We start from the raw sequence: 26,134 nt of genomic DNA, 5'->3' as shown, positions 1-26,134 counted from the left end.
ACTCCCACATGCATTCTTGAAGTCAGCGTGGCACCTTCAGAGTCTACATTACCTGCTATAAAACCAAACAGTTTTAGAGTGAAGAGTAACAAGCCAATCTCTGGAACAGGATGTAATTAAGAGAAGGACGTTGGAGGCGATAGTGAATCTTTATCTTACAAATCTCAGGTGGGTTTGTGACCTAGAAAGACACAGAGAGGAAGAGGGAGACAGGACAGGAAACAAAGTTGTACAGGAGCATGTCACGCTGCAAAAGATGAGACATAAACGTCCACTATCGCAAACAGTTCTGTTGAAGCTGATCGCAGTTGCGGGGCAAATGCAAACCAGTAACAATAACATATGCACAGAGAAACCGAGTCCAAGTTTGCCACTGCAGTAGGAGTATCTGAAGATGGATATTGTCTGATGGGAGCCAAAAACTATTTTGGGAGCCTGAGCCCCTGAGTTGTCCCTGGGCACCCTCTGATCAGCTTTGTCATCAGGTGTGAGAGTGACTACACAGTCAGTAGAAGAGTGCAGATGCATCCTGACACTCACACTACAGGAAAGTCGCTGGCACGGTTTTAGAAAAAAAGAAAGAAAAGTGGAGTTTTCTGTGTCCTCTTATCGCTCCAATTTCTGTAGAAACTGGAAACATGAAGTGCAGAATTTCTAAAGATGCCATCCTTGGTCACATGTTTGTGGATGACAGGTGTGTTGTTGTTCTATATAAACTACGTTAGCCTACTTATGCATTTTAGGATAGCTCCACACAGCAGAAACAAATGGATGGATTCTTAATCTGATAAAAGAAGGCGATGTGCATTTTTTTTCGACCATGGAAATATGACTTGAGATTCCTTTATGCTTAACAGTGCATTTCCCGTTTGTTTAACCTCGCTCCTTCGCGTTCCTCGACTTTTTATTTCATTTCCAATCCCCTTGCCTTTTCTGCTTACCTTTCCCTTTTTATGTTGCGCGGTGGATCTAGTGAAAATGAATTCTGCAGCGCGCGCTTTATTGTTCAAACACGTGCGCGTGTCGTGTGTGTGTGTGTGTGTGTGTGTGTGTGTGTGTGTGGATGAAGTCGTGTCCTGGAGAACTTTTCGATGCGTGCGTCAAAAGTACGTGAGGACTGTGGCGCATTGGACGGCCGTAGTCGGTGGTGAATGAACGGGAGGAGGAAGAAGATCTTGCATTAGTTCCTGCCGGCTGCGGGGACTCAGGCAGTTGACAGAAACCCAGGCAGAGGGACTCAGTGAGAACAACACTGACAGCTTTTTGGGGAAACACGGGGCGACAAATGAAAGCCAAACAAAAAATCAATTAATTATTATTATTTTTTGTATCTGTTTGGCAACCTCTTGTTTTCCAGAAGATTTTTACGCAGCGCAAAAGAGTACAGAAAACGCCGCAGAGATGAGTGTTGCGTGGTTTTACGTGCTCTTGAAGGATCATCTCTCTTGATAAAGGGACCAAAGCGGACAAAACAAGGTTGCCCGTGATATTTTCTAAAAGAAGATTGCAAAGGTGGAGCGATTAGAGAAGGGCTGATGAAGGGACTATTAATCTTTTCAGTGCATCAAACGCGCCAAGGGGTACTAGAAACGTTTGGATGGAAATCGGGCGAGTGTTTGGAACTGTTTTTGGTTTTATATGAAACTGGTGATTAGTAGTTGTTGTGACACATCTGGAAGGATTTCTTTTTCTCTCTGAGATTTTAATAAGGAGTAAAATTTCGCTTTTTTTTTAACCCACCACCGAAAGGTTTGATAACATGAGCGATATCTCTGCGTGAATACTCAGAAACTTACATCTCTATCTTTTTTCTCTCTTCAAGTATTCCTAATCTAAATGGAATTAGTTGAGCCTAAAGCCGTTTGTGAAAGGAACAGACATGCTACATGGGCACAGCTTCCATCACGGTAAGACATCCGTATTCACCAACTGAAGCACACTTGCTGAAAAGCTCTTAATGTTTGTCCTACCCAAGCGCAAAAGCGGCATGATAATCTTTTAATCAGTTTAGACGGACTGTAAATATCAGAGCAACAGATCGAAATCAACATAGGAACAAAATGGTGATTCAGTAGGGATAAACAAATATGAGATGAAAAACGGATGCACTGCATCCTGCAACCTGTAAACTCACAGTGAAGGTCACAGTCTTAAGTTTTTTTTTAACCTCCAGTTTTATTTATGGCAGGAAATAGTCATATTGCGATTGTTGCAGTTTGTGATGTGGGCCTATCGTTTAAAAAAATATATAATTTTGAAGCCTTTGGCTAAAAGGGGCTTTATATAGGTGTAGTCTTTGTTGGAAGAGACTTTTAGTAGCAGCCTGTAGGTTATGTTCTTACGTGATCTATAGGTTGCGTGATCTATACTATTATTATTATTATTATTATTATTATTATTGGAGGTATTGTGTGTTTTTTTTATTCCTTTAGGTCGGGACCAGGTTGTTACATTACGTACATAAATACAGTATTAATACCTTTGTTCCAACCTAAATGAAAAAAACAAACAAAACAAAGACAAAAACTAGTGTAATTAAAAAAACAAAAAAACAAAAACAAAAACACCCAAAAAAAACCCCATATGAATTCATCTTTCTTTCCTTACAGTTGTTGCAAGTCTACTCATACTTGGGTTGTGTGGGGCAACAAAGAAGGATACAGCAGGTAATAGCCATCACCAGCTTGTCTTTTTGGTGTCCAAATGTCCTCTATTCAAATTTATATGTATATGCTTAACACTATCAAATACATAATGTATGTGTGTGTATATTTCAGTGAAAAACAATTCTGGAGTGAAGCCTGCAGGTCAGTGTGGAACGTGGGTAAAGGAAGCAGAAGGAGGGCTCTTCACTTCTCCCAATTACCCAAACAAATACCCCCCAGACACAGAGTGTGTTTACATCCTTGAAGGTAAATCATCTCTTTAAACACAGCAGTAGTGAAGAAAAGAAGCCAAAGCGACCTAGCTGTTTATTCTCAACTAAAGCACTACTGAGGCTATCGTCAGTGAGCGATGATACACATTGGACTGATTGGCAAGCCTAGAAAGCCTTTTTTTAATATAAAAACATGGTTTTTGACAAGTCAGTGCACATAGCCTCATTAATGTAGTACCAAAGTGAATGTGGAAATAACATCTCTCGTTATTTAGAGATGAATTGACTAACAGCCAGAATTTGAGTTGAGCGCTGATAATGAAAGAAGCTGAATGTTCATCGATGAAAGCATGACAAATAGTTTACGCCATTCTTTGTGCTAGGTAGTAATTATTTCCATTGTGTCTTGCAGCTCCCCCAAGGCAGTGTATCGACCTACACTTTGACGAGAATTATTCAATCGAGTCCTCTTGGGAATGTAAATTTGACAACATTGAGGTACGAGATGGACCGTTTGGCTTCTCCCCGATTCTCGGACGGTACTGCGGTCAGCACAGCCCGCCTGACATCAGGAGTAGCGGCAGATATCTGTGGATAAAATTTGTTACGGATGGTGAACTGGAAGCAGTGGGATTTTCGGCAAGTTACAACTTTACTGCAGGTATGATTGTTTTTGTAGTTTTTTAGGCTTTTTTTTTAGACTTCCTTTATAAGCATATTCAGAGTTTATAGCTCTAACAGCAGGTTCCCAAGTGAATAACGAACATCATCCGGGGAGCTCGGCCTTGATATTTGTGGAAGCCTCTTAGAGGGTTATTGATTGTCTGTCTGCACACGCTCACTGTTACCATTGGCATTATGCTGTCATTGGCTGGGACATTCTTGTGACTGGTTGGCTCGCTCTTGTTTTTCTCTCTATATGTGTAGAGACATGGAAGGGTTTCATCAACACTGATTCACAGGGAGAAGCTAACCTATCTGTAGTGTTGAACACAAACCTTGGCGTTTTTTAATTTACCTCATCTTTGGTCGTGATAGCATTACTGAAGCAGCATGAGGATTGGTGACAAAGAATCAGGGCATAAGAATGATTTAATATTCACTCACCCACACTTGACTGGGTTTAATAACACTGTCAACTTTTTTTTTTTTTTTAGTGAGTCAAAGGCTTGAAAGGCATAGTGTCAGGAAATGCATAGAGTATGCCAATTTGTCTCCAAACCTTCTGGGGCATTTTACCATCGGATATTTGAGCGTGTCATTGTTTAAATAATGAACACATGCAGTACATGAACCTTTCATCTGAAAAACATGCTATTAGCTGCAGGCAGTTGAAAAGAAAGCTATTGGGGTGAAAAGGGAGAGAGCTGCAGATTTATCTCCGATTGCTTTGTGGAAATCCGAATGGTGAAGCTGTTCGTAGGAAATTGCGGGTTTCTACTGTATACTGACAAAGCAGCCCGGGGATAAACCCAACTTTTACCTCAGGGAAGGGTTTCAATTTCATGCTGTTCATACTGACTCCTCTTCACCTCAGCTCACACTGCAGTACCATAGCCTTGCCCATCGTGTCATTCTGTTCTGTTGGCTTTGGTTTATCTGAGTAGGAGCACACCATTTAGCTCGCTCATTAACACAAAGATTCTTTTATATTTATGTTCGATTAGCTTTGCCAATATTCTTCAATTCACTTTACAGAGGCAGATGTCAACTCTTGACCAAAATTAATAATTATATATGAGATAAGCACTGTTTCCAAAATGTTAAAGGTGATCATTAAATGTCAAAATAGTAGCATTTTCTGAGTTTTTACCCTGACTAAGTCTGCATAGCTTTATTTCCTAATGGGTGTGAATAAGAATTCACATGTGGTAATTGCAATTAACATCTGTACTGTAATTTGCAAAATTGCTCTGAAAAAGAGTTGCACATAAAAGATGTTTTTTTTCATCCCTGATAGTTAAAGACCCCTCTTTTTTCCCAGTGGTGTGTAATTCAAGTATTGTTTCTCCTTCCTGCTTCTCTTGGGAGTCCTATTGAAAATTTGCTTAGAGAACAGTGAAAAGCTTTGCCTCTTGACTTGATAGGAAATATCTGAGGCATATGATTTCCATAATTAATGAAGATAAAAGTCTTGAATTCACTCGACTCGATACTCTGAAATCTGGCAGTGTGAATAGTGTCTCACATCTGCAGCTGCTCTGCTAACCATGCTAATTTACACAGCCCTCCTCTCATGAATGGAAGCAAAAGAAAAAAAGATGTGGCAACAAAGGTGACATGAATCATCTCCTCTCACTCTCTTTCCTCAGTCATTTTAGCAGCTGCCAGATAAAGAAAAAAATGTGCCTCTCCTTCACATTCTGCTGCTGTCCTTTCAGAGCTCTTGATGACTAATTCGGTTAATACAGCAGCCAGTGAATGAATAACCAATGACTGGAATCTCCAGTATCTAATGTCCTATCATAGATCTTGAGGTACTTGAAGTCTGAAGGTGCTATGTATTACATTTTTATATTTATATAAGAGATTTAGCAGACAGTAGAGATCCAAATATAATAGTTTTTGATGCACTTAACGTTCCTGTTGATGTGACTCACAATTTAGTTGTCAAACACGTTGCACCCAGATTCTTCATACTCAGTGTATTGTGTCACAGAACTTGTACAGCATTCTTTTTTCCCCTCTTCAAACTGTGCTGTAATTTGTTTTTTGCAAAGAAATCAAAGTTACGTTGGGATTTGACAGATATTTTGGAGGTATATGTACAGTAGCTTCTGACTCAATTACTTACAGTCACTCAGACACATTTTTAATTACAAGATTGCCTGGCACTTTTGCAGGATTTATAATGGAAGCTTACCAGGCCATGGCAAGCTGCCTGTGTGACTCACAAGCGAGCCACCTGACTGAATTAGAACACCTGACACATATAGAGGTTCATCACATGACATCACTCATACCTTGCACGAGAGTTGTCCGCCATATTGGATGTGATACAACTACCAGTTATGAGGAAAAAATGTGTATTCCACATGAGCTGTTACTGGATGCTCCTGGCTATCACTAAGCACAATCAGTTGAAAAGAGAGGGCTGCACCAAAAACCTTAATGGGATTTCTGAGACTGGGTCAAATTAGCATTAAAAGCAAACACTCAAAGTACTAAAAATTGAAAAAGTGTGATGCAAAGAGGAAATGGAAAGCATTTGCAAAGTCAAGTAGGTATGTGACCAAAGAAACCACAAGGAGATTAATAGCAACACATTTTTCTTTCATGTTGACTGCCATCAACCTCCAGCAACCACTTGCCAACCAGTTTGGGAGCATGCGTATTTTTCTTGCAACGGGTGGTTGGTAGATGGGCCCAGTCCAGTCTCGAGGCCTGCCTGACTTGGACCTAATTTACTTGGCCTTACATTCTCATACATCCAACATGGCTGATAAGTTAACTTCACCTACTTAGCTGTCACGTAAATGCAAAACCTCATTAGGTTCCCCAGCTCCCCAATTGTAGCCATTTGAGACATGGCCTGTATAACACATAAGTCACTTAAAGTAATTTTGTTGGTAAAGGATCAGTGTGAACTCCAGTGAAACTACAGTTTTAAACATTTAATGCATGACACTGTACTCATTAAGAGCAGGATCTATGTGTGTTTGTGTGTGCTGCATACAGAAACCCTGACTTCCACGCGTGCTCTGTAAAAAGAAACTGTGCTTCTGAAGAGGAAACAGTGACAATGAGTTACAGACAAATTTCTTAATCTCACTTTGAATTAGAGGCAGAGTTGATGATGCATATGTCTTGCTGTTTATGCAAAAGCATGAAGTTCAGACTTGCTAGTCATGCTATTATCTACTGGCACCCACAGTGCAAGAAGTAACCATTTTGCAGCCTTCACACTAAGCTAAAAGGTTATTGGTCATACTGGCAGTAGCTTAAAGACATGTGAGTGGCTTCAGTCTTGGCAGCGAACTCTTTGCAAGAGAGCAATTTCACCAGCATATTTGTTAAAATGTCACACTAGTTTCTCAAAAACACCAAAATGCTGTACACTTAGTCTTGACATGTAATCTTAATACCACTTTGAAACAGCACGCAAACCTCAGTGTATCTCACAATTTATCACATTCTACTGCTCAGTAATCAAGTGAATATATAAAAAAGCCTGTTTAGCCAGAGGGGATTGAGACTAAATAGTGATCAGCAAATATTCCAAAACAAAACTATTTTAAGAAAGAAGAATAAGGCCTGAGGCTTCCTGCGTTATAACTTATGGTTTTACTTTTGTGTTAATCTGCCTTTTTCATTACAGTGCCTGAATATACATGTATTCATGGCAGAACCATAATGTAATTGTGAACTAGTGGCGAAATGTAAAAGTGTGATACTGAGCCATTGTGTGCAAAAAAAGCCCGTTGTGTGGCGCTATGAAAGAAACTATAATAAGCGCAATTTAGTTGTCTGTCATAAAAGCCAGCACAGTAATAAGCTTGTTATATTTTAAAAGCACACATGAAGTTGTGGCCAACAGATTTGCATCATCCGTGGAGGTCAGCGAGAGAGCTAATGCATTAGGTTGACGGGCAGCCTTCTAGTAATATTGTGTAATATAAAAGTACAACGTGTGCAGCAGGGGAAATTACTCAGTGGAGGAGCTGTGGTATGTGTGTTTCTGTGTGTATGTGTGCATTCAAGACTGCTGGGGGATTTCAGCAGCATTCTGCTATTCAGGTTGTCCTAGGGCGCCGTGACCTTGGACCCTTGTGGACTGGTAGATTAAGTGGTGTTTCAGCACCTTAAGCGAAAGCCAGAGCAAATAAAAGCTGCAAGTTCTCCCGCCTCTTGCTCCCTGCACTCGGCTGTTTGCAGAGCCAAGACCTGGAACTGAGACAGATGCTGTGTGGTTTGTGATAAAATATGGAGACTGTGGTGCTCCATGAAAAGCGACCATACATTTATAATGTTGACTGTTTTAATGGTTTTCGTTCGATCTTTTTGAAATGTGCCGCACACAATCTAATATTCCTCATCGTTTAAATTCCACAGAAAACCTCAGATGCTAACCGAACATCTTCTTAATGTTTTCTTCTATTTAAAATTTTAACCGTGCCTGGTAATCAAGATGACACTGAGCGATCACAGTGCTTCAGAGCCAACCGAGCTCTAACTGGGCTGAGAATTATTTTGAAATGAGTCAAATGGCATTTAGTATTATATCTGGAATAGGATGTATGGGCCTATCACAAAGGAGGCAGGGTCATGAGATTGAACCTAGATGGGCTCAAACAGGAAAATTGGAAATTGAACCACAGAGATCGACTTGTCTCTCTTGGAAGCGGCTGAGTACAGCGACACCATCGCTGGGGCTGGGTAGAAAGTTCAGTAACTTCCCAGTAACACATCTCTCTCCAAAGCCATTTGCCAGCAACTGACATTTAAATGTTTGAGTCACATTTTATTTAATTGCATCCACCAAATTCTCAGAGTGAACTTTCTAAAGACACTGACATTCAACAGACAGGCAAAGAGAGGTAAATAATCATTCATAATAGTTGTAATTTATGGTATTGTGTGTGGAAAGCGAACATAGTCACATAGGTGTTTTAGGCTGTAATAAGGACAGTTTTAAGGGAGTTTGTCCAAAGTTTGCCTGTAGAGAGAAGTACAGGTCTGGAGCTCTGTTGCAGACATATTCTACATTTGTCTGCAAAAACTCACAATATGTCATGAAAGTGTAAAAGAAAGACAAAAGTGGGAGTCATGGAGTATCTATCAGGATCGTATTATTATGTAGCACTTTTGTGATCTTCAGTAGTTTGCAACACAGTTATTTGCCATCCATCACAATATCTGTGTAACCGGAGAGGGAAAATATAACCCTCAAGTGACCTGAAGTGTGTATTTATCCACTGCACCACAGCAACTGATCTACTGTTTCAACCATTCAGTTATGTGTCAATTTAGTTAACCAACACCCCCTATTGGGTCCCACTGGGTAACCTTCTTATTTCTCCTTCTCCACTGTTCACTTTCTTCACATTTATTTGATAAGCCCCACCACAGGAAGTCATAATGCAGTGACTCTAGTAAGTCTGAAACCATTTGAGTAGCTCCATAGTTTGTGCCAATAATTAGCACGATGAAGCAATACAATGTTTTGCTGTATCGAGGTATTGAATGTAATTGTTGTCTGGACTGTTCTCTCCTGATAAGCATTTTCTTCCCCGACTGCAAACTATTGTTAGCTACTGCAATTGTTCCTCGTAGCTCTTTTCTCCCAAAAGACAAAAAGATGATGGTTTTCATGCTACAAAATCTTTTTCAAGTACTAAACATGTATCCAGTTGTTGGCTGATAACACTTAGTTCAAACACATTTCAGTCTTGTAGTGTGTGCATGTGAGATGCGGTCCACTTGCCATCATAAATCTAATAAAAACATTGTCAAAGTGCTATAGCACCTAAGGTAGTGGGAGTTAAATTTCATTTTCCTTGGCCCAGCAGTGGTAGGGTTTCAAATTCAGTGGAGCACAGAGAACAGGTAGAAATGGAGAGAGAAATCTCCCATGGTACACTTTTGGGTGTTCCCTTAAGACCTCAGTGTGTTTGCCTGAATAAGATTCTTGCATATAGTCATTACTAATAAATCACAAAGCCACCACCAACAACAAATTGATCTCCCTCCTTATGTTTTGCTCCAGTGCTTATTGCCATTAGCGCTGCCTACAGTGCAGGACACATTCTCTGGGAGTTTCTTTTCTGATTGTTCAGGGCTGCCTGCTGTTTCTCTGATTATTATGGGTCTTTCTTTTCCTTACTGGAAACACATGTAGGTGTACTTTTTTTTTTAACACACTCCCCATGTGTTATATTGTTTCACCAAAGGAACGCTATCAGGCTAAAGGCTTTAGCAAATATAAAATAACCTGTGTTAAGAGAATAGCCTCTCCTGCGTATTTTCTTTTCTAACTTTTTGTTTTTGAGTGGTGGCTGCCAAACAAAAATCTAATTTCAAGGGGAATCTCATGCGCTCGCATCAGGTGAAATACGTCAAATGACAGGTGGTACGTTCGAGCTCAGCTAAAGACTCCCTTCTCTCTGCGCTGAGCAAAATGAGACGGATTGAGCGAGTTAGCATTGCAGGCACACCTCTTGCAGCTGTGGATGAGGTCAGCCGTGCCCTCGCTCCCCTCACTCATCTCTCTCTGTTTTCAGCTAGCACACTACCTCTTCTCTTCTCTCCTATTTTCTCTCATGCCATGCATGGTTCACACCAAGTTTATGAAAGGGAACAGCACACAATTCTTGTGCTTTCTGTGATGTGAAAATTGCAAATTTACATGCAATTAAAAGGTAAGTCTCAAATATTAAAACCCCGTTTCTATCATTCCGATTTATGATATTTACACCATATTGTTTAAATAAGATACTAACTTGGATTTTTCCCTTTAATTACTCCCTTTGTAGAATTACGGTTGGTAACTAGCTGGTTTGTTAGTGGTTTTCTCACCAGCTAGATATATAAGCTATCTTGTAAAACTACATATGTTGGAAAAAAGTGATTGAACTTAGCTGTGCCGCTTTCTTGTGTGACTGTTCATCTGCCCCACTCAACTCCTCACACATCCTTTGCTCTGATATTACACCTTGCTCCTTCCTGCTCAGCAGTGGAATCTCAGCACAGAGTGTTCCCCAGCTTATCAGACAACAAGCCTTCACTCAGGGGACAACCAGTCAGAGTTTATCGCTCTTGTGGAACTTAACTCACTGTCCAGCGGGATGGCTGATATTTACGTCCTCTGGCTGTTTCAGCCACTCCTAGCCAATTACGCTGCAGATCAATCAGCAGCTCAGCCTGCCTCCTGCTTCTATCCTCTGTGGCGGTTTGTTAGCCAGGCCTGCTGTTCAGCTACAGATGCTTCGGGGGTCAGGGCATCTCTCTGTTGTAGCTGGAAGTCTGCAGTAATGTAAACCATGCTTGGTGTGGGGGTTTATTTGTGGCGTGGTGTGGGGATTGGAGTGGGGTGTGTGTGTTTGTGTGTGTGTGTACAGGTGTTTGTCTACACCATGCAACTCTCCAATCTGTACCAAAATCTTGGCTGCCTTCCTGTTCAAACCCCTGTGTCCTTCCTGTGCGACATCCACAATAGAGTGCTCTATTGTGTATGCACGCTGTGTTTGCTACATTGTGCACATGATGCATATGGTCTCCACTGCATTGGAAATTAGCTCGAGTGTTGTAAGGCTTTTTTTTTTTTGCATCCTTCCTACCTCTGTAGGTATAACAGCTTGCCTAGGGCTCTTTGTTTCATTAGCCTATCGCTGTGGTGGATCCATGGCTGTCATGCCGAGAGCCCGACTCTCTCCATTATGCTGTATTAGGCAGGAATGAGATTGAGCTCTGTGTTTTATCTCTGTACACATTAAGGCCTCAACCCATCGAAAACGTCTAAGAGAGTTATTCCCTTAAGAACAGATTGAAAAGGTCTTTTGATTGTTGGAAGGTGAAGGAATTTTGTTTGTTCGTCACTCCTGATTTGCACCTCTGATTCCATATGGCATCACAGAGCAGACTGCTTCGCGTGCTTGATGGATTTTACTTTTATTTTCATCTTCTCATCAGTAGGACACTTCCTCAGGGATGAATGATGAACGTTCTGTTTTCATTATCTACACTTTTGCTCCCCCATTTTCTTACATCCAGTTTGGCAGCGGCTTGGACTTTAAATTCCCAGCTTATCATCTAAGAGCAAATGTCCGATTCCAAAGGGACCTAAATCACATTTGGCTTCTGGGTAATCTAATAGGTAATGGCAGGCTTTTGTTTGGCTACTGGAAGAATGATGTCAACAATGAAGGAGGGCATCCATGATGGGATTATGAAATGTGGAATGTCAGTAATCCTCGTAATATTGCAGAATAATAAAATAGTTGCGGATTCAAGCAGATGGCCACACCAGTATATAATATTCCCTTATAGAAAATGACAATAAAACGAGTTGATGGTACATTTCATGAACTAATAGTGCAGCTTGGGCCATATACCAGCTACTCTACTTCATACACTGCTGAGACCGTGATGGAGGTTTAATGTATATCATTACCATCTGTTAGGCTTACGGGCAAACCGTGACAAGTGGTTTATGGTTTACAACTGAATGAGTTTCCTCCTATTTCAGCTTATTTCATGTATTCTTCTTTTCAAGGTTCAACCAAGGAACAAATAACATGATTATAATGGAACAAAATGTTTACACAAAGCAGAGCGCAAAAGATAGACTGTATTATGTTCAACAAAACTTGAGTTTGCCCGCTTAGTTCGGCTGCCTCATCCTGCCTTTTCTTATGTGTGCAGAGGGTTACTATGGCGCCCAGAGGATCCATTAAGTGAGCTTGCAGGGTCCTAAACTGTTCCTATAAGAAAGGCCAGTTTAAATTGGACCGCTTGTCGTCCTAAAGGTGCATGTGACATTTGGTTTCATAGAGGTGTAAACCAGATTGCACGATGTTCCGTGTTATTTTGTCTCAGTTCACTTTTTGCTTGAGCTGCCAAGCATTTTTCTCGCTCTGCATCCTCGAGTCACACACCTTGACAAAACTGTCAAAATGACAAACACGAATCTCCTTTTACCCTCGTCAAAGCTCGAATTGCTCATTCGTCTACGATTTTTGAGGTTCACGCAAGATAATTTTATTTCCTTCTCAGACCATTGACTGTACACCGGCGTGCTCCAGCAGCTCATTTAAAGCCATCTTCTTTCAGTGAGCGACTGAAGTCTTTCTGGCAGAATGGAAGGACGTGGAAAAGTCAGGAAGTCGATCGTGTGTGTTCGTCTGCGTTTCTTTCTCAAACTAACACTAACAGTGTGTTGACGGCATGGCCTTGTTGGCATTTCCATTTTCCAATTGGCAAGCTCGATTAATCACGGCACTCCTATACAATGCGACGCACATGGCCACCCACTGTTGCTGGCTCTCATTATTCCCCAACACAGGAAAATGTACAGCACGGAAAATGGAGGCAGAGAAAGAGCGAGACTATACAGGAAGGGTATATATGAGTGATAAAAGTAACAGGGAGAAGAGAACAAGAGACAAAGATGGAAGAAATTAAAGGAGGATTCAGTGATACAGAGAAAGATTTGGATTGCTGTGAATAGGTTGTGGCTGCGCTGTGAGGAAGACTGACAAAAGACTGGGGCTGCTCCATGTCCCCTCAAGGCTTCTGCTTCTATCTGAATATTCATTGAGCTGACACTGGCTTTTCTCGCCACCATCTATAAAAGGATGCCAATTGGCTTTTACCTTGTGGCTTCTAATAAGCCCGTGTGCCTAACATGCATACAAATGACTCTTCGTAATACACAAATGCACATGCTCGTTCCTGTAACCTTCTCACGAGCAGCCTCAAAACAACTTAAAGTACCATGACAGTTTACTCTCAGTAAGTTTCAATTGCTGTGCATTAAAGATATTACTACATTTTTTTAAATGCCACTTGTTTGGCTCAATATCTCCGGGATTGAAATTGAGACTTGCTGACTTTATCTGCTTTCCTGCATGCAGTATGATTGCTTATTCTTTCTTAATAATGAAATATCTGATCTGCTGCAGGGGTTTGGGGGGGGGGGGGGGGGATTGTTTCAGGAAATCCTTCAGTTTGTCAAAAAGCAGATTATTCATCCATTCAGCACATTTATATAATTTTTATTCAGATATGATCCAGGATAGTCAGGTTTGCAGTGATTTTTTGTAATCACATTGCATCACTTTGCTCGGGGTTGCAGATATCTTTGTGAGAATAAATGAGTTCGCTGGAGAATCTGTACTCTGCAGGTACAAGATCTTTCCTGTGTAAACGTAATTTTTAAGGCTGGCTGTCACTGTCCACGTATATGGCCGTAGACATACAATCTTGTTCTTGTAGCGTGTGTGTGTGTTTGTGTGCAGAGGATATTTCTCATCCAAGAGTTGAGTCAATCTGGATTTTGGTTGGGCGAAACTGCTCAAATCTGTATGCTGCTCCTAATCCCTGTGCACAAACACAGACATACACTCTGGACCTCCGCTGAGCGGCTACATCTGAACCCTCAGATCTAAAAATCCTTTTCATTTTGTCCTCCAGTTTATTTGTAGGGGTGGTGTTGGTCCTGGGTTTGTGTGCTGGCAGCAAAAAAAAAAAATCTCCATGTTCGTAAGGAGGAAAGCCGTGAAGAATAAAATGATGGGAAGTAGCTGAGCAGCAGGGCTCTATCTTTAAGTGGAATACGCACACAGCACAATGCTGCACACATTTTGTCCGTTTTATACACCGGACAATCTTAAATATTCAGGCGTAATCCGTTTTGGGGCTCTGCTGGTAAAATGTAGAATTCAAGTGCGATTTGAATCATAGTCCTTTCCCTAGATAACTGGGTGCCACAAGGACATAATTTCCTTTTTCTTAAATTAGAAAAGATGAGGTTGAATCTGCAGAGCTCGGCTGAAAATTTTGTCTCCCTCTGGGCAACACTGTATTTCCTGGTATTTTAAAAGTCTGCCAGCTTTTACCTTCTGACTTAGTAGATATTTCACACTCTGTCTCTGTTGTAGAAAGGGAGATTATGTGTGTAGGTTGCTGTACCTGTGGGAAATTACTTCACCTACCACTTCAGAGACATTTGACTAATGTTTTTGTTGCTTGACATGAACTGAATCACGCCACATGTAATGAAAACACCAGAGCACAGCGAGGTAAGAGGGCTGGAAACAGCATTATAGGGTCACGCGTCAGAAGGAGAAATAAAGAAGAGTGGGAGGTAGAAGATGAGATTAGATTTAAAACCTCCCTTACAAAAACTCGTTGTGTGTTTGTAGCTTATAGGAGAGATTGACTGTGATCAAGAAGAAAGTCTGAGTCATTGATTTTATCGTGCTCTGCCTCTGAAGAGCAGGGCTTTGTGGAAACTTATATTGTAGTAGAAAAAGCTCAGTGAAAATGCCTAAATTGAGTGCTTGGAGAGGAGGGCTTTGGTGTGGCTTAAATATTCATTTGCTAGTGGCAGTAGCTCTGGAGTAAGGTTTTAGCTCCAAGCAGTGGATCTCTTGACACACTATTTGTCAAACATCAGTGATTTGGGCTGATGCAAAGCTGATTTCAAAAGCATGGGGTTTAAATGTTGAGTTACACGAGCATTTATTGTTCTCCTGTGGAGAAAGGTGTTTTTGTGTCTTAATAAAGAGGTTTGCTTTAGCAGCTTAGAAATGATAAGTGGTTTGTTAATGGCTGGGTATGCTATTTCTGAAAATCCGTCATCCTATAGCACTGCATCGTCTGTGTAATTGTTCTGTTTGATTGTTTTTTTGTTTTTTGGATAAAGTTTATTGTTGTGTCTCAAATTGTGTACTTCCACTCTCAAAGCGTAACATTTTACACTAGGTGACAAATCGTCGGTATATTACGCTGTTGTCCACCCAACACGTCCCTATATTAGGAGTTTGGAGAAATGAGGAAACATGGGAACCGTTTGAAATGAATCTTCACGTGTGTTTATTTTACTTAAATCGCTTTGGAAAACACTATCTAACATGATTAAGGTGGTGGTTAACGTTAGGGATAAGGTTGTGGTTAGGGCTGGAATACACGGCTGCAACGTGTATTACTGAGGTAGCATCATTCTATTCGATTTCATCTACAATCTGGCGTGTAACATTGGAACGCAGAAGGTCACCTTTTGTGTTCCCATGGGACGTCTCGGGACATGAGACGTTAGCCCTCAATGGATGTCGTGTCTTGGCAATGCAGAGTAAATGGAGAGACCACCAAACATCCAGCAGGAGGACTCTATTTAGCCAATACTGATGTTGTCATTGCAAGCCAGGAAGCTAACAATAGAACAAGGTTGTTATAGTTAACTAAACTAAAACCTAAAACTAGATTATTATGGCAGAAATAGCCTTAGTTTTGTATTTGTTAATCTGATAAAAAAAAAAAAAAAGATTGTCACAAACTACCTGATATTGTTTTTATGGACATGTTTATTGAGGCTTTGTATGTCTTCTGTTTACGTTGGAATATCTATCATATAAATTTAAAAAACACTAAAAACTAACATTAAAACTAATAAAAAGTAAACTGAAAACCACTCTGGAAAATAACCGAAACTAAGCTGAATTTAAAATAAAAAGTAAAAATGAAATAAAATAAAAACTAATTAAAGAAAAATCCAACATGCAATAACTCTGCAGTAGAAGGCTGCAGACCTAACACAAACACTACATTACAGAATTAAGAGGCCTACAACAATAAGTAGATACATAATGACAACAGACAGAACAACAAATGAGGTATTCATGAGTTGGAACGGGCAAAGTGTAAAAGTGGATTTTGAGCTTCGATTTAAAAGCAGAGATTGAAGATGCTCTTTAAAATAAATGTAAAGATCCAAATGTATCACATGAGCAAAATATTTTCAGTCTTTGTTAGCAGGCATGTTATTTAGGGGAGACTAATTCATATTCACGACTGCAGTCTACACAACACCCAGCTTTGTTGCCGTAACACATGTGAGTAATTAGATAATGCATTCAGTGCGCCACATGAAAATATCCAGAGAGAAACATTAAATGAAGGCATCGACTCAGAATGCATTCTGAGCTGTCAAATACTGGTTTATCTGGTTTTTTGCCCCAGTTTGGCAAGACACCAAGTAAGCATTTGGACATTAAGTAGCTGCTGGCTGTCCGTCAACTTTTCCTGATGTCAAATCATTGTTGGAAAATGCTTCCAAAAGGAAAGTTCAGGAACATTACCATGACATCAGTTTGAAGTTCTTCTTAAGCATCGCCTAGACTTCCCTTTTTAGACTTTTTAGCAAGAGACGCTTTGTTTTTTATCAATTACAATAAAGTGACGTAAACATTTTTTTAAGTTTCTCGATAGAAAAGAAGAGAAAGAAAAAAGCACACCAACTCACAATGTCATCTGACTGAGTTAACTCACTTCACATATGCATCATAGGATTGCTGATGTCATAAGTGTAGACATCTGTAGAAAGAGATGGAATAATTGTAATTGAGGTTGATGTGTTCATTTCACCAATGAAATTCAATTTAGGTGTAAAAAAAAACATAAACAGCTTAAAAGTTTTTATTTATCAAAAGAAAAAGTGGGAAAAAAAACATGGTCAGGTAAAACACGTCTGTGTATGTGGAGAAAATATTGTGTGGACTCCATATGGATTTTTCTTTAAAAAAATATGTATTTAATTGCATTTTTGCAATAATTAGATCCCTATTTTTCACTTTGTAACAGCCTGTTTGAATTTAACTTCTGTTTAAGTTCTGCGTAGGACCACCGTTGGCATTCGTCCTTTTAAGCTTCAGTTTTTGCTCATGAGGATGTTGGGACTTCAAGCATGTTTGCTGTGTAGCTCTTGTTTATAATTGTGCTGCTCTCAGTTCTGATTGGACAGATGTTTCTGTTACCATTGCCACTATACTGCTGCGCATAACAGCTTTTCTTTCTTCTTCTTTCATCTACTACCTGAAGGGGATTATCTGCCTCCATTCGTACTTCAGCATCCCGTAAAAAATTGCATTACAGAATTATTCAGATCCACGTACTGTCTTTGATTAGACAGCTATGTTAATATGTTACTTGGCTACAGATATGCCTTCTTGACACAAACCTGCCCATTTATTGGAGAACACTGGCTAACACGAGTGCTACAGTTTGCTGCGGCGTGCTGGAAACAGTGTTTTGAAGTTCCACCTTTCTTGGTGTTGGCAAATGTTGAGTCTTCGATGTTCTTTGGTTCCATTCAATAAAGGAAACACGTGCACGTCACATTGCGTTTGTTAAAACACCAAGCTTCAGGTATCACTGCTTTGAACGGTACTCTGAGCGTCTGTTGGTAGAGAAGAGAGAATTTCTTCCCTCTGCTGCCAGCGCACCACCTCATGAAGCTTTATTTGAAGATTAAATCCGCAATTTTCAACCCATAAATGGCTCCTTCCTAAATAGCTTCCTCCTAATGGAAGAAGCCATTTGTGTCATGCCATTTACGCCAATGGCATGACTTACAGCGACAAAGGCGGGTGTTGTTGGTTAGACAGTTGTGAATATAAATTAGTCTCCTCTAAAGAATTTGCCTGTTAAAAAGGAGTGAAGATGCTACGCTCACGTGATGAATTTTGAAGCTTTGATTTCATTTTTACCAACTTAAATTTGCCCTTTTGATGCCAACCATACAACTATATTGATAATGTTAATTAAACAGCCTCGCAGAGGTTAGCCCTTAAGGTTTGGCATTTCTCAAAGATTGGAAACTGTTGTAGTGTTTTTACAATTTCTTTTGGCACAGCTTGTGTTTTGTCAGTGCACTTGGAAATCTCTTTTGGGTTTTCTCAGTGCAATCCTGATCGGGACTTTTCTTTTCATTAAATGCGACAGGGATTTCATCACCTGGAGGTGATGCCTGAGGTTTAGATGTGTGAAGCAGCCGCAACTTTAGTAATTTCCTAAACTAGCAGATGGGATTATAAGATCAGCATTATGAGTGACAAAAGAGTTTACATGAGGGCAGGATATGTAAACGAGTAAGCGCTTCCTGTGTAGGGTGGGTGGTGAGTCCTTATTTAGGCATATCCGATTCCCACCTCTGTCATTGGACTTTAAGAAAAAAAAATCGCTGCGAGCAATAGCTGCTGCACCGCGGCCGGCATAATTAGCCAGCGCACCAAAGAGCAGTGTTTCATTACGCTGGAGTGAGATCTTTATTTGATCTTTCTCTTTTAGAACATTTCCCTGTTAATACCCCTTCTGATGCCTGATTAAAACTCTCACAGTAATGTGCATACAACACCACCCTACACACACAGAGACATGCAAACACACACACACACACACCCTCTATCAGACACAAAAAGCCAATTTAAGAAAATTAAAAATCTTTTAAAAGGATGTAGTTATCTCACTTTTTTTTCCAGCGGACATCTTTATGTAACTCAATTGATGCATGACTGTTTCCATTAACTTCTGAACCCTAAGTTGGTATAAATATTCTTTTCAATTTAGATAGTGGTGAGTGGTGAATGGGGCGTTACGTTGGCATGCATGTAGCGCGTCGACCTCCACGACAATTCTTGACGAATCCTTCATTCTTTTTTTTGCATTAAGCCGATGTTGCTCTCTGCTCTGTCTGCGAGCCCGGAGGACGAGCTGTCTGCGGCGACGCACAGATATACAACGCAGCTCTTAATTGCGGCATTGTGATATTGCATGTGCAAATCCTTCGCAACAGTGTGTCATTTATTTTTTTCCCCCACTCATTCTGAGTCATCTCGGGCAATTTGCCTTCCCCTTTCTGAAAGCATCTTCTCCTTTATCCACGTTTTATACAGCATCTGAGCAACCTTGTATTTTTGCCCTCAAACTGGTTCCTCTGAGGCTTATAGCATGTAAGCGCTTGTGAGAAAGAGAGAGGGCGAGATAACGACAGTCTAATAGGGTTTATCAAAGTCAACCTGAATACTCTAACAGTCTGGGCCTGGACATCAAAGCCTACTCTCCACTCCACTGCCAACTACTCTGGGCATCCGTCAAATAGCCAAGCAGGGGAAAGCCTAAATTGACTTAACTGGACGACGGAAATGTTTGTATTGTAGGGACAGATACTCTGATGAAGGTGTAATCCCAGCCTGTCAGTGTGACTGTGAATAAACCTGACATTTTGAAGAATTAACTCGCAGGTGTCGCAAGAAGCTCTGTCCTATTTGAAACTGTGTGAAAGAGTCAGGAAGCAGCCGTGCTCATCAGTAGAAAATGCCAGAATGCCGCAAGGTCGGCCCCAACATACTTTACGACATGGTATCGATTCAAGAGGAGATGAAAGGAAATGCTGTGTGATTTGATTTCTCATTCATTGGTCTTAATTCCCCCTGACACACATTGAGAAACACACGGTCCTTTTGATTGCAGTGAATCTGACCAACAGGGTTTTTCTCTCTAGGAGATCAGAGTGTTTCTTCCCATTTTTATGAGACTTCAAAGGTTACATGCAGAAATAAATGCAGCTCATATACAGTATGAATATATATATACATATATTCATCCTCTGGTAGCTGTGGATACACCATAATCCATCATGAATCTGCATATTCGTGTGAGTCATGCAGAGCAATGTTTGCATACTTTCCTGGCAATAAAAATTAAACAAGATTCTGAAAACAAATACAGAGGCTTTGCATAGTAAACCCATCTAAGGGATGAAAATCCATTATGTGAACTGCACTTTGTACTCTCCACAGGTCACAGAAACAGATATTTACATACGGCTGATCCTGCTTCAATTTGAATCTGTAGTATCGTTTTATATTTTGCCACTCGTAACTGGGGCTTTCTAGTCAGGATTGACTTCTAATTATAAGTGGATGTAATGTCTAATGTCTGGAAAGTCGAGGTTATTGATGAGATAAGGTGACCACATTGACTGTGTGTTACAGTTTGTGGTGACGTAGTGCTGGCACAATGGGATCTGTCTTAATTGTTTTAAGTTGTTTCCATTAAGTTGTTTCAAATTAACACAATTTACAGTCTGTCTGCGCTGAAGCCATTGTCCGTGTCATGCTAGCTTGTGTTTTACATGTGCTCTAAACCCATAAACACACCCAGAAGAGCGTATTTGCTCTTCAGAAAAAGACACAAAGTGTACAATATTTTTTATACTACTGCTACATTTTATTCCCTGTGAAACAGGTTACTGAACTGCAATATGTTAACTAGCAGGATTAGCAAATTAACAAAAACTACAAAGTACACTGGAGGTTGATTGGATTTCCATTATTTATTTGTTTTATTTATTTTTTAAATGTTTTTTGTCATAAGTATTGAACAGGTAAAAATTTGTCCCACATAATGTACGATCGACAGTCTTGTAGCGGATTTCATTAATCAAATTTCATTCCGGTTGATGAAAGTTTACAATTGAAACCACCACACTGATCCTTGCAGGATCACCAGAGTCAGAATAAATCATCACAGATCCACAAACACCTGCACAAAATCCAGTGGCAGTTCATAGCGTAATAGTGGAGATGTTTCAGTTTGTTAGAGCCAAGTAAATATGGGGCCAATGCTGCATGTGTGGACCACAAGCACCAAAAAATCAAAGTCAAACTGGGTAAACGCGAATACACAGGAAGTCCACCAGGTAACAGTGAAGTTCAAAATCTGAGGAATCTACGGGATTGTTTGTTTTTAGAAGGAAGCAAAAAATGACTAACCCTGTTATAGACTGATGACTTGTGTCGTATGACCGACGGAATAAGCTCTAAACCATGAAACCCTGAAGTGCATATGCAGTTAAGAAAATGGATGGACTTTTAGCCCAAACACTGCGACAAAATTTTCTTAAACCAGTATTAATACTGCCATCAGTATCAATTCCAAAACTCGAATGTCAGTCAGGTTATCTCCATCACGAAGATTTATCAAGTGGCAGGCAGACCAACACTGCCGTCCCCAGAGTGCGGCTGCGAGCAGATGTTAAAAATCATAAACAGTCATCTACAAATTTTCATGTCATCCACATATCATACATTTCTGTCATAGTGCAGCTACATAGATGCAGTGTAAGCACAACTACAACGGCCAGTGCAGGCGTAGCTCACACACGCACGCACGCACGCATAGAAGAGTGCACCCACACCTTAACTGTATAGTTATTGATTGCTCCTCTCTATTTTGCTGAGACAGATGCTGTTTCTCCCAGGATGGTGCTAGACCACTTGGCTGGTGGCTGGTTTCCTGCTAGAAAGCTATCCTTCATCAACAGCCATATGCAGACTCACGCACACACACACCCATACCTCGAGTCATCACATCACTACTAATGACCTGCCTCTCTCATCTGAATGTAGACAGCTCGCAAACCTTTTTTCCCTTTTATTCGGTCTCTCCTTGCTTCTGTCAGGCGCTGTTTTACCCACTCCCCATCACTAGCTTTTCCCATTTCTCGATACTCTTTAATAGCCTGGATTTCTCTTTTTTATCTCTTCCCTACTCTCTAGCTCCCACTGTTTCCCAACACTCTGCTGTTTCCATCTCCTCTTTCTACTCCAAACCCCTCTGTGTCTCTGTTTCTCACTTTCTGTTTCTCGACAGCCAAGGCCATTTTTTTCTGCCCTCGTCAGTTTTTGTGTGTCAGTCTGTTTTTTATTTTACAGGTGGACAGGTGCTACCCTGGCTGTGTCTCTTAGTACCACATTGGGCAGCTCACTATGTCACAGTAGATGATTTAGTAAGCATCAGCGATGCTTGTCTCCCTTTAGCTACAGCACTAGAAACGCATCATTTCAGTTTAGAGCACAACTATTTTCTATATATCATCATGTAGCATCACAATTATGTTTCACTATTGATTAATAAGTTTCATTAGCAACTCATTCATTATTTTAGTATAAAAATTACAGAAAATGTAGAAAAGTAGTTCCAAGACCCAAGAGAGACAATTTCAATCATCAGCGTGATTTTTTTTTCTCTCTGAAAAATCTGATGTATACAGTCAGACACATGCAGTGCTACTGTGAGCAATTAATTGCACATAAATGGAATTTTTTAAAAATTATTTAATGAATTTTATTTATTAATTTACATTTGTCAGAATGTTTAATAAACACTCCAAAATTAGGATTTATAACAATTATTTCCTGGTTCAGGCATTACAGGGTTAATGTAAAGAGCCAGCTAGCTAGCTAGCTAACTAGATAGCTATCACCTGTATATAGAACTTATATAGGTGCCTGACAACAGACCCAAGTTGTCCATTCATGGAGCTCTGCCCATGCAGACTGATGACGTTAACATTCCTCTGCACTGCCCTCTTAGTCTCCTTGCTAACACCTTGGCTTAAAAACATATTTGATCATTCTCAGGGTTTAATCCTGACCAGAAAACCTTCAGCAATATAATATCAGTCAATAAATCTGCTTATAAAGGGGGACACTGACTTGACGCAGTCCAAAGTAGATCATTAGCAACTGTGATAAAAGTAATTTACGCTCCATTTGTATTTTTATTATGTTCATAATCATTTTTTGCCGTTATTATTGCCTCGCTGCAGAAACTGGATTTCTGCCAGTGCTTTAAGCAAATATGAATCAGTTGTGGAAATCGAAATCCTGACACAATCAATCCCAGTGGTCAATCTCTCTCACCTCAGATTAGTTATTTTGTAAACTGGCATTAAGGGTGACCTGAGGAAGGCTCAAATCTATTTGGCTTGTTTTGAGTGGACAATTGGATGGACAGTTTGTAATACTAAGAGTAGTAAGAGTAAGATGATTTATGTTGAATCACAAACACTTATCGCTCTCCTCAAACCCATTATACAGGTTTAGACTCAGAAATAAAATCAAACTCATCAAAACCATCTTTGTTTCTGATTCCACTGATCTAATAGCCTCAAGGTCTGGTTTGTTCAAAATAAAACCTTCAGTAACTTACTCTACTGAGTTAGATGTGAAAACATCAGGGGAAAAATGAGAATCAAAGCAGGTAATCAGAAAGATAGGAAATGAAACAGCAGGTAGAGCCTGATTGTGTTTTTTTTTTTTCTTCAACGTTTTTTAATAGAATACTGCAAAATCTATTGAGGGCTTAGCCACTTGTGGCTTACACTAAACAAGGTAAGCTAGAAAATTACTGTCTGGAGACTGACTGACTGCCTAATATTACGTTCCCATTCAGGGCTAAATCACTTAATGCTATTAATTAAAGAGATCAAATATATTTGGTTTAATTTCTCCCCTATACGTACATGTTGCTGTCTCATCGTGCCTCCCGTGTGCAGATGTGCACCTGCACGGCTCTGCAGCTTTGTCACACAATTAGCAGTTTGCATCATAGCGGATGAGTAGTGCCACATTTACGATATGGAAAGTAGTGGCGCTGCGCTGCTCTACACATTCTGTGCTGTATGTGTGAGTAGTTCTTGTGAAAGATATCCCACTAGGATGTGAATCGCTGATTGCTTGGCATGCTTTTGACAAGTACAGACAGACTCGACTGTGGCTTTCGCTCGGTTCAGCAAGGTGCTACTGAGCACAGCGGTGCTCAGTAGCACCTTTTTTTTTGCTATGTTCAGCTTAACCAGCCGCACGATTCATGACAGATCTAAGGAATGTGGAGCATTTTGCAGAAAAGGGAATTGAGCTCGAGTCCAATTGATCTCATTAATTCTGAATTTCTAAAACTGATTTCTGTCCTTTGCAAATTGCAGTGAAGTACAAAAATCTTCCTAATGCAGGCAAAGTTGTCCTTTCAGTTTGCACATGCTCCAACAAAATGTTGAAAAGATCCAAATACTAAAAATCTTTGTTAAATTTCACCACTGCTCAGCCCCTAAATGATGCTTTGGGCTGCCTTCTTATCCACAGAAGGCTCCCTTGTTTTCTAACAAGTGAACTGTGACCTGTTGAGTAATTTGGTTGTGGGAACCACAGTGGGAACAGCTTAACCAGCAGTAATCTCCTCATCTGGCACTATGTGCTCTGTCAAACACAAGTGGGGCTTCATTTCACTTACTCGTTGGCATCCATCAAAAATGGATAGAACTATTTTTAACTTGGCATACGCGAAATAATGCATGTGAGGAAAGGATAATGAATGATCATAGCAGGTGTCAGAAGTATTCTGGTATAAACCCTTGGGGCTAAGGGAAAATTGGACTGATCTTGCTGCATTTATTTATTCATGCTCAAATCTGGCAGACATGTAGCAAAAGCTATGTTGCAGAACAGCTTCCCTGCTGCTTAGAACCTTACAGCTAGTGCTGAGAGCTAGTGCTTGGCTAGCTTCCTGTTGCCTTCTTATTGTGCCGATGGCAGGCGAGAGTCCCACTGCCAAGTAGGCCTTATCCTTCCTTAAAGCTGCATTTATTATTTTTCGGAGAAAAAAGTATCACTGCTGCTCCATGAGGCTTTTTAACTGCTTCTAAATCAAACTGGAGATAAATATGAACTTCCAAAGTAGTTTTGCATGTAAAAAATCCAGCAAAATGTAATTTTTTCTTTCTAATGTTGTTAAGAAGTATTACGTCTGTGTATTCCTCTATTCTATGATAAAATCTAATTTAAAGTAATTCGTAGGAAATCACCTCTAATGTTGTGATTGATCTGAAATGTCTACGCTGGCTGGAGGAAGGTAGGCCTAATTTTTGAATTGGTGAAAAGTTCAGGAACAGCCTGAAAAATCAAATGAATTCAGTTGATCTGCCATGTTTCAACAGGCAGAGAGCTGCACTTTCTTATTTTGCACATCCTACACCTATAAACAAGCGCACACTACCTGTCACGGAAACTGTCAGAATCAGCACTGACAGACAGATGACATGTTTTCATTTCAGTATTGTTAAACTATTTTAAGTATTAATGTCAGTCCCGATATGCACAAGCGGTTCCTCTGTGTGTCTTCAGCAAAATCAGGAAACCTTAAACTGAAATCTATTTTTTAATCTCCCGTGCGGCTGCAAAGGGCGTTGAGGATACCGGTAATGGATTCTATAAATTATGTAGCACAGTGCAAGTATTTACTGTACCTTTGTGTGCACAGCTACTGTGCATACATGCATATGCACTACACTCACAATCCTTAGACAAACCCACCCACACACACAACCCACATAAGTTAATCCACTTCCACTTTCAAATTTGCCCTCATAAAGCTTGTGATGCAAACTCATAAAGTGGCACTTATATGACTTATGAAGCTGCTGATTTAAAAAAACAAAGTGCCAATCTGTGATAAAAGTTTTACGAAGTGGAAGAACACTCATATCTTTGTCATATCTCTGTATTCTGTTGCGCTTTATTGGTGTGTGAGAAGTTTGCGGAACAGTTATGCACCTACTGGCGCCGTAAACTACACGATCTGAACTGCTGAGCATGTAGATGTTTGACATTTCAGGTAACGTAAGACGGTACTTCAGCACATGCTGTCAGTATGGAAACTGTGACATGGAGACATGCAGAGGGCAATGGAGAAGAGCTCGAGTGGTTTTAGAGTTCATTTAGGAACCTTGTTATCAACATTATGTGCTCTGCAGCTTTGATTCAGCTTTACTGGTCATCACCATACTCATATATCTGACAGTGGGAAGTATGTGACTTGAATTAAAATGGCTGGCTGCAAATATCTTGCAAATGAAACTCACTCTGCTGGCTGAGATTGGCAGACTGAACGGTGTAAGACAGTTAAGATGCAATTTGCACA

The 26,134-nt window shown here is 40.2% G+C and overlaps 1 protein-coding gene across 5 annotated transcripts in view; it reads left to right on the top strand.

Moving 5' to 3' along the window:
• Positions 1-1,028: 1,028 nt before the first annotated feature.
• neto1l (neuropilin (NRP) and tolloid (TLL)-like 1, like) overlaps positions 1,029-26,134 on the top strand; it is a 69,644-nt gene continuing 44,538 nt past the window's right edge. For 2 of the 5 annotated variants that reach the window (XR_014801279.1, XM_084939173.1), the window contains exons 1-4: positions 1,029-1,907; positions 2,610-2,666; positions 2,778-2,912; positions 3,291-3,539. Coding sequence is in view for 4 of the 5 variants with exons in the window: in XM_084939173.1 (XP_084795299.1) it covers positions 1,880-1,907; positions 2,610-2,666; positions 2,778-2,912; positions 3,291-3,539 (469 nt within the window). In the remaining variant the exon portion in view is untranslated. The remainder of the gene's footprint in view (positions 1,908-2,609; positions 2,667-2,777; positions 2,913-3,290; positions 3,540-26,134) is intronic. The other 3 variants (XM_084939176.1, XM_084939175.1, XM_084939174.1) reach the window with 3 other exon arrangements.

Source organism: Perissodus microlepis, chromosome 9 (genome assembly GCF_051167445.1).
Source record: "Perissodus microlepis isolate ML-2025 ecotype Zambia chromosome 9, ASM5116744v1, whole genome shotgun sequence".
NCBI classification, from domain to species: Eukaryota; Metazoa; Chordata; class Actinopteri; order Cichliformes; family Cichlidae; genus Perissodus; species Perissodus microlepis.
Note: the sequence above shows the minus strand (reverse complement) of the source record. Positions and strands in the feature narration are given on the sequence as shown.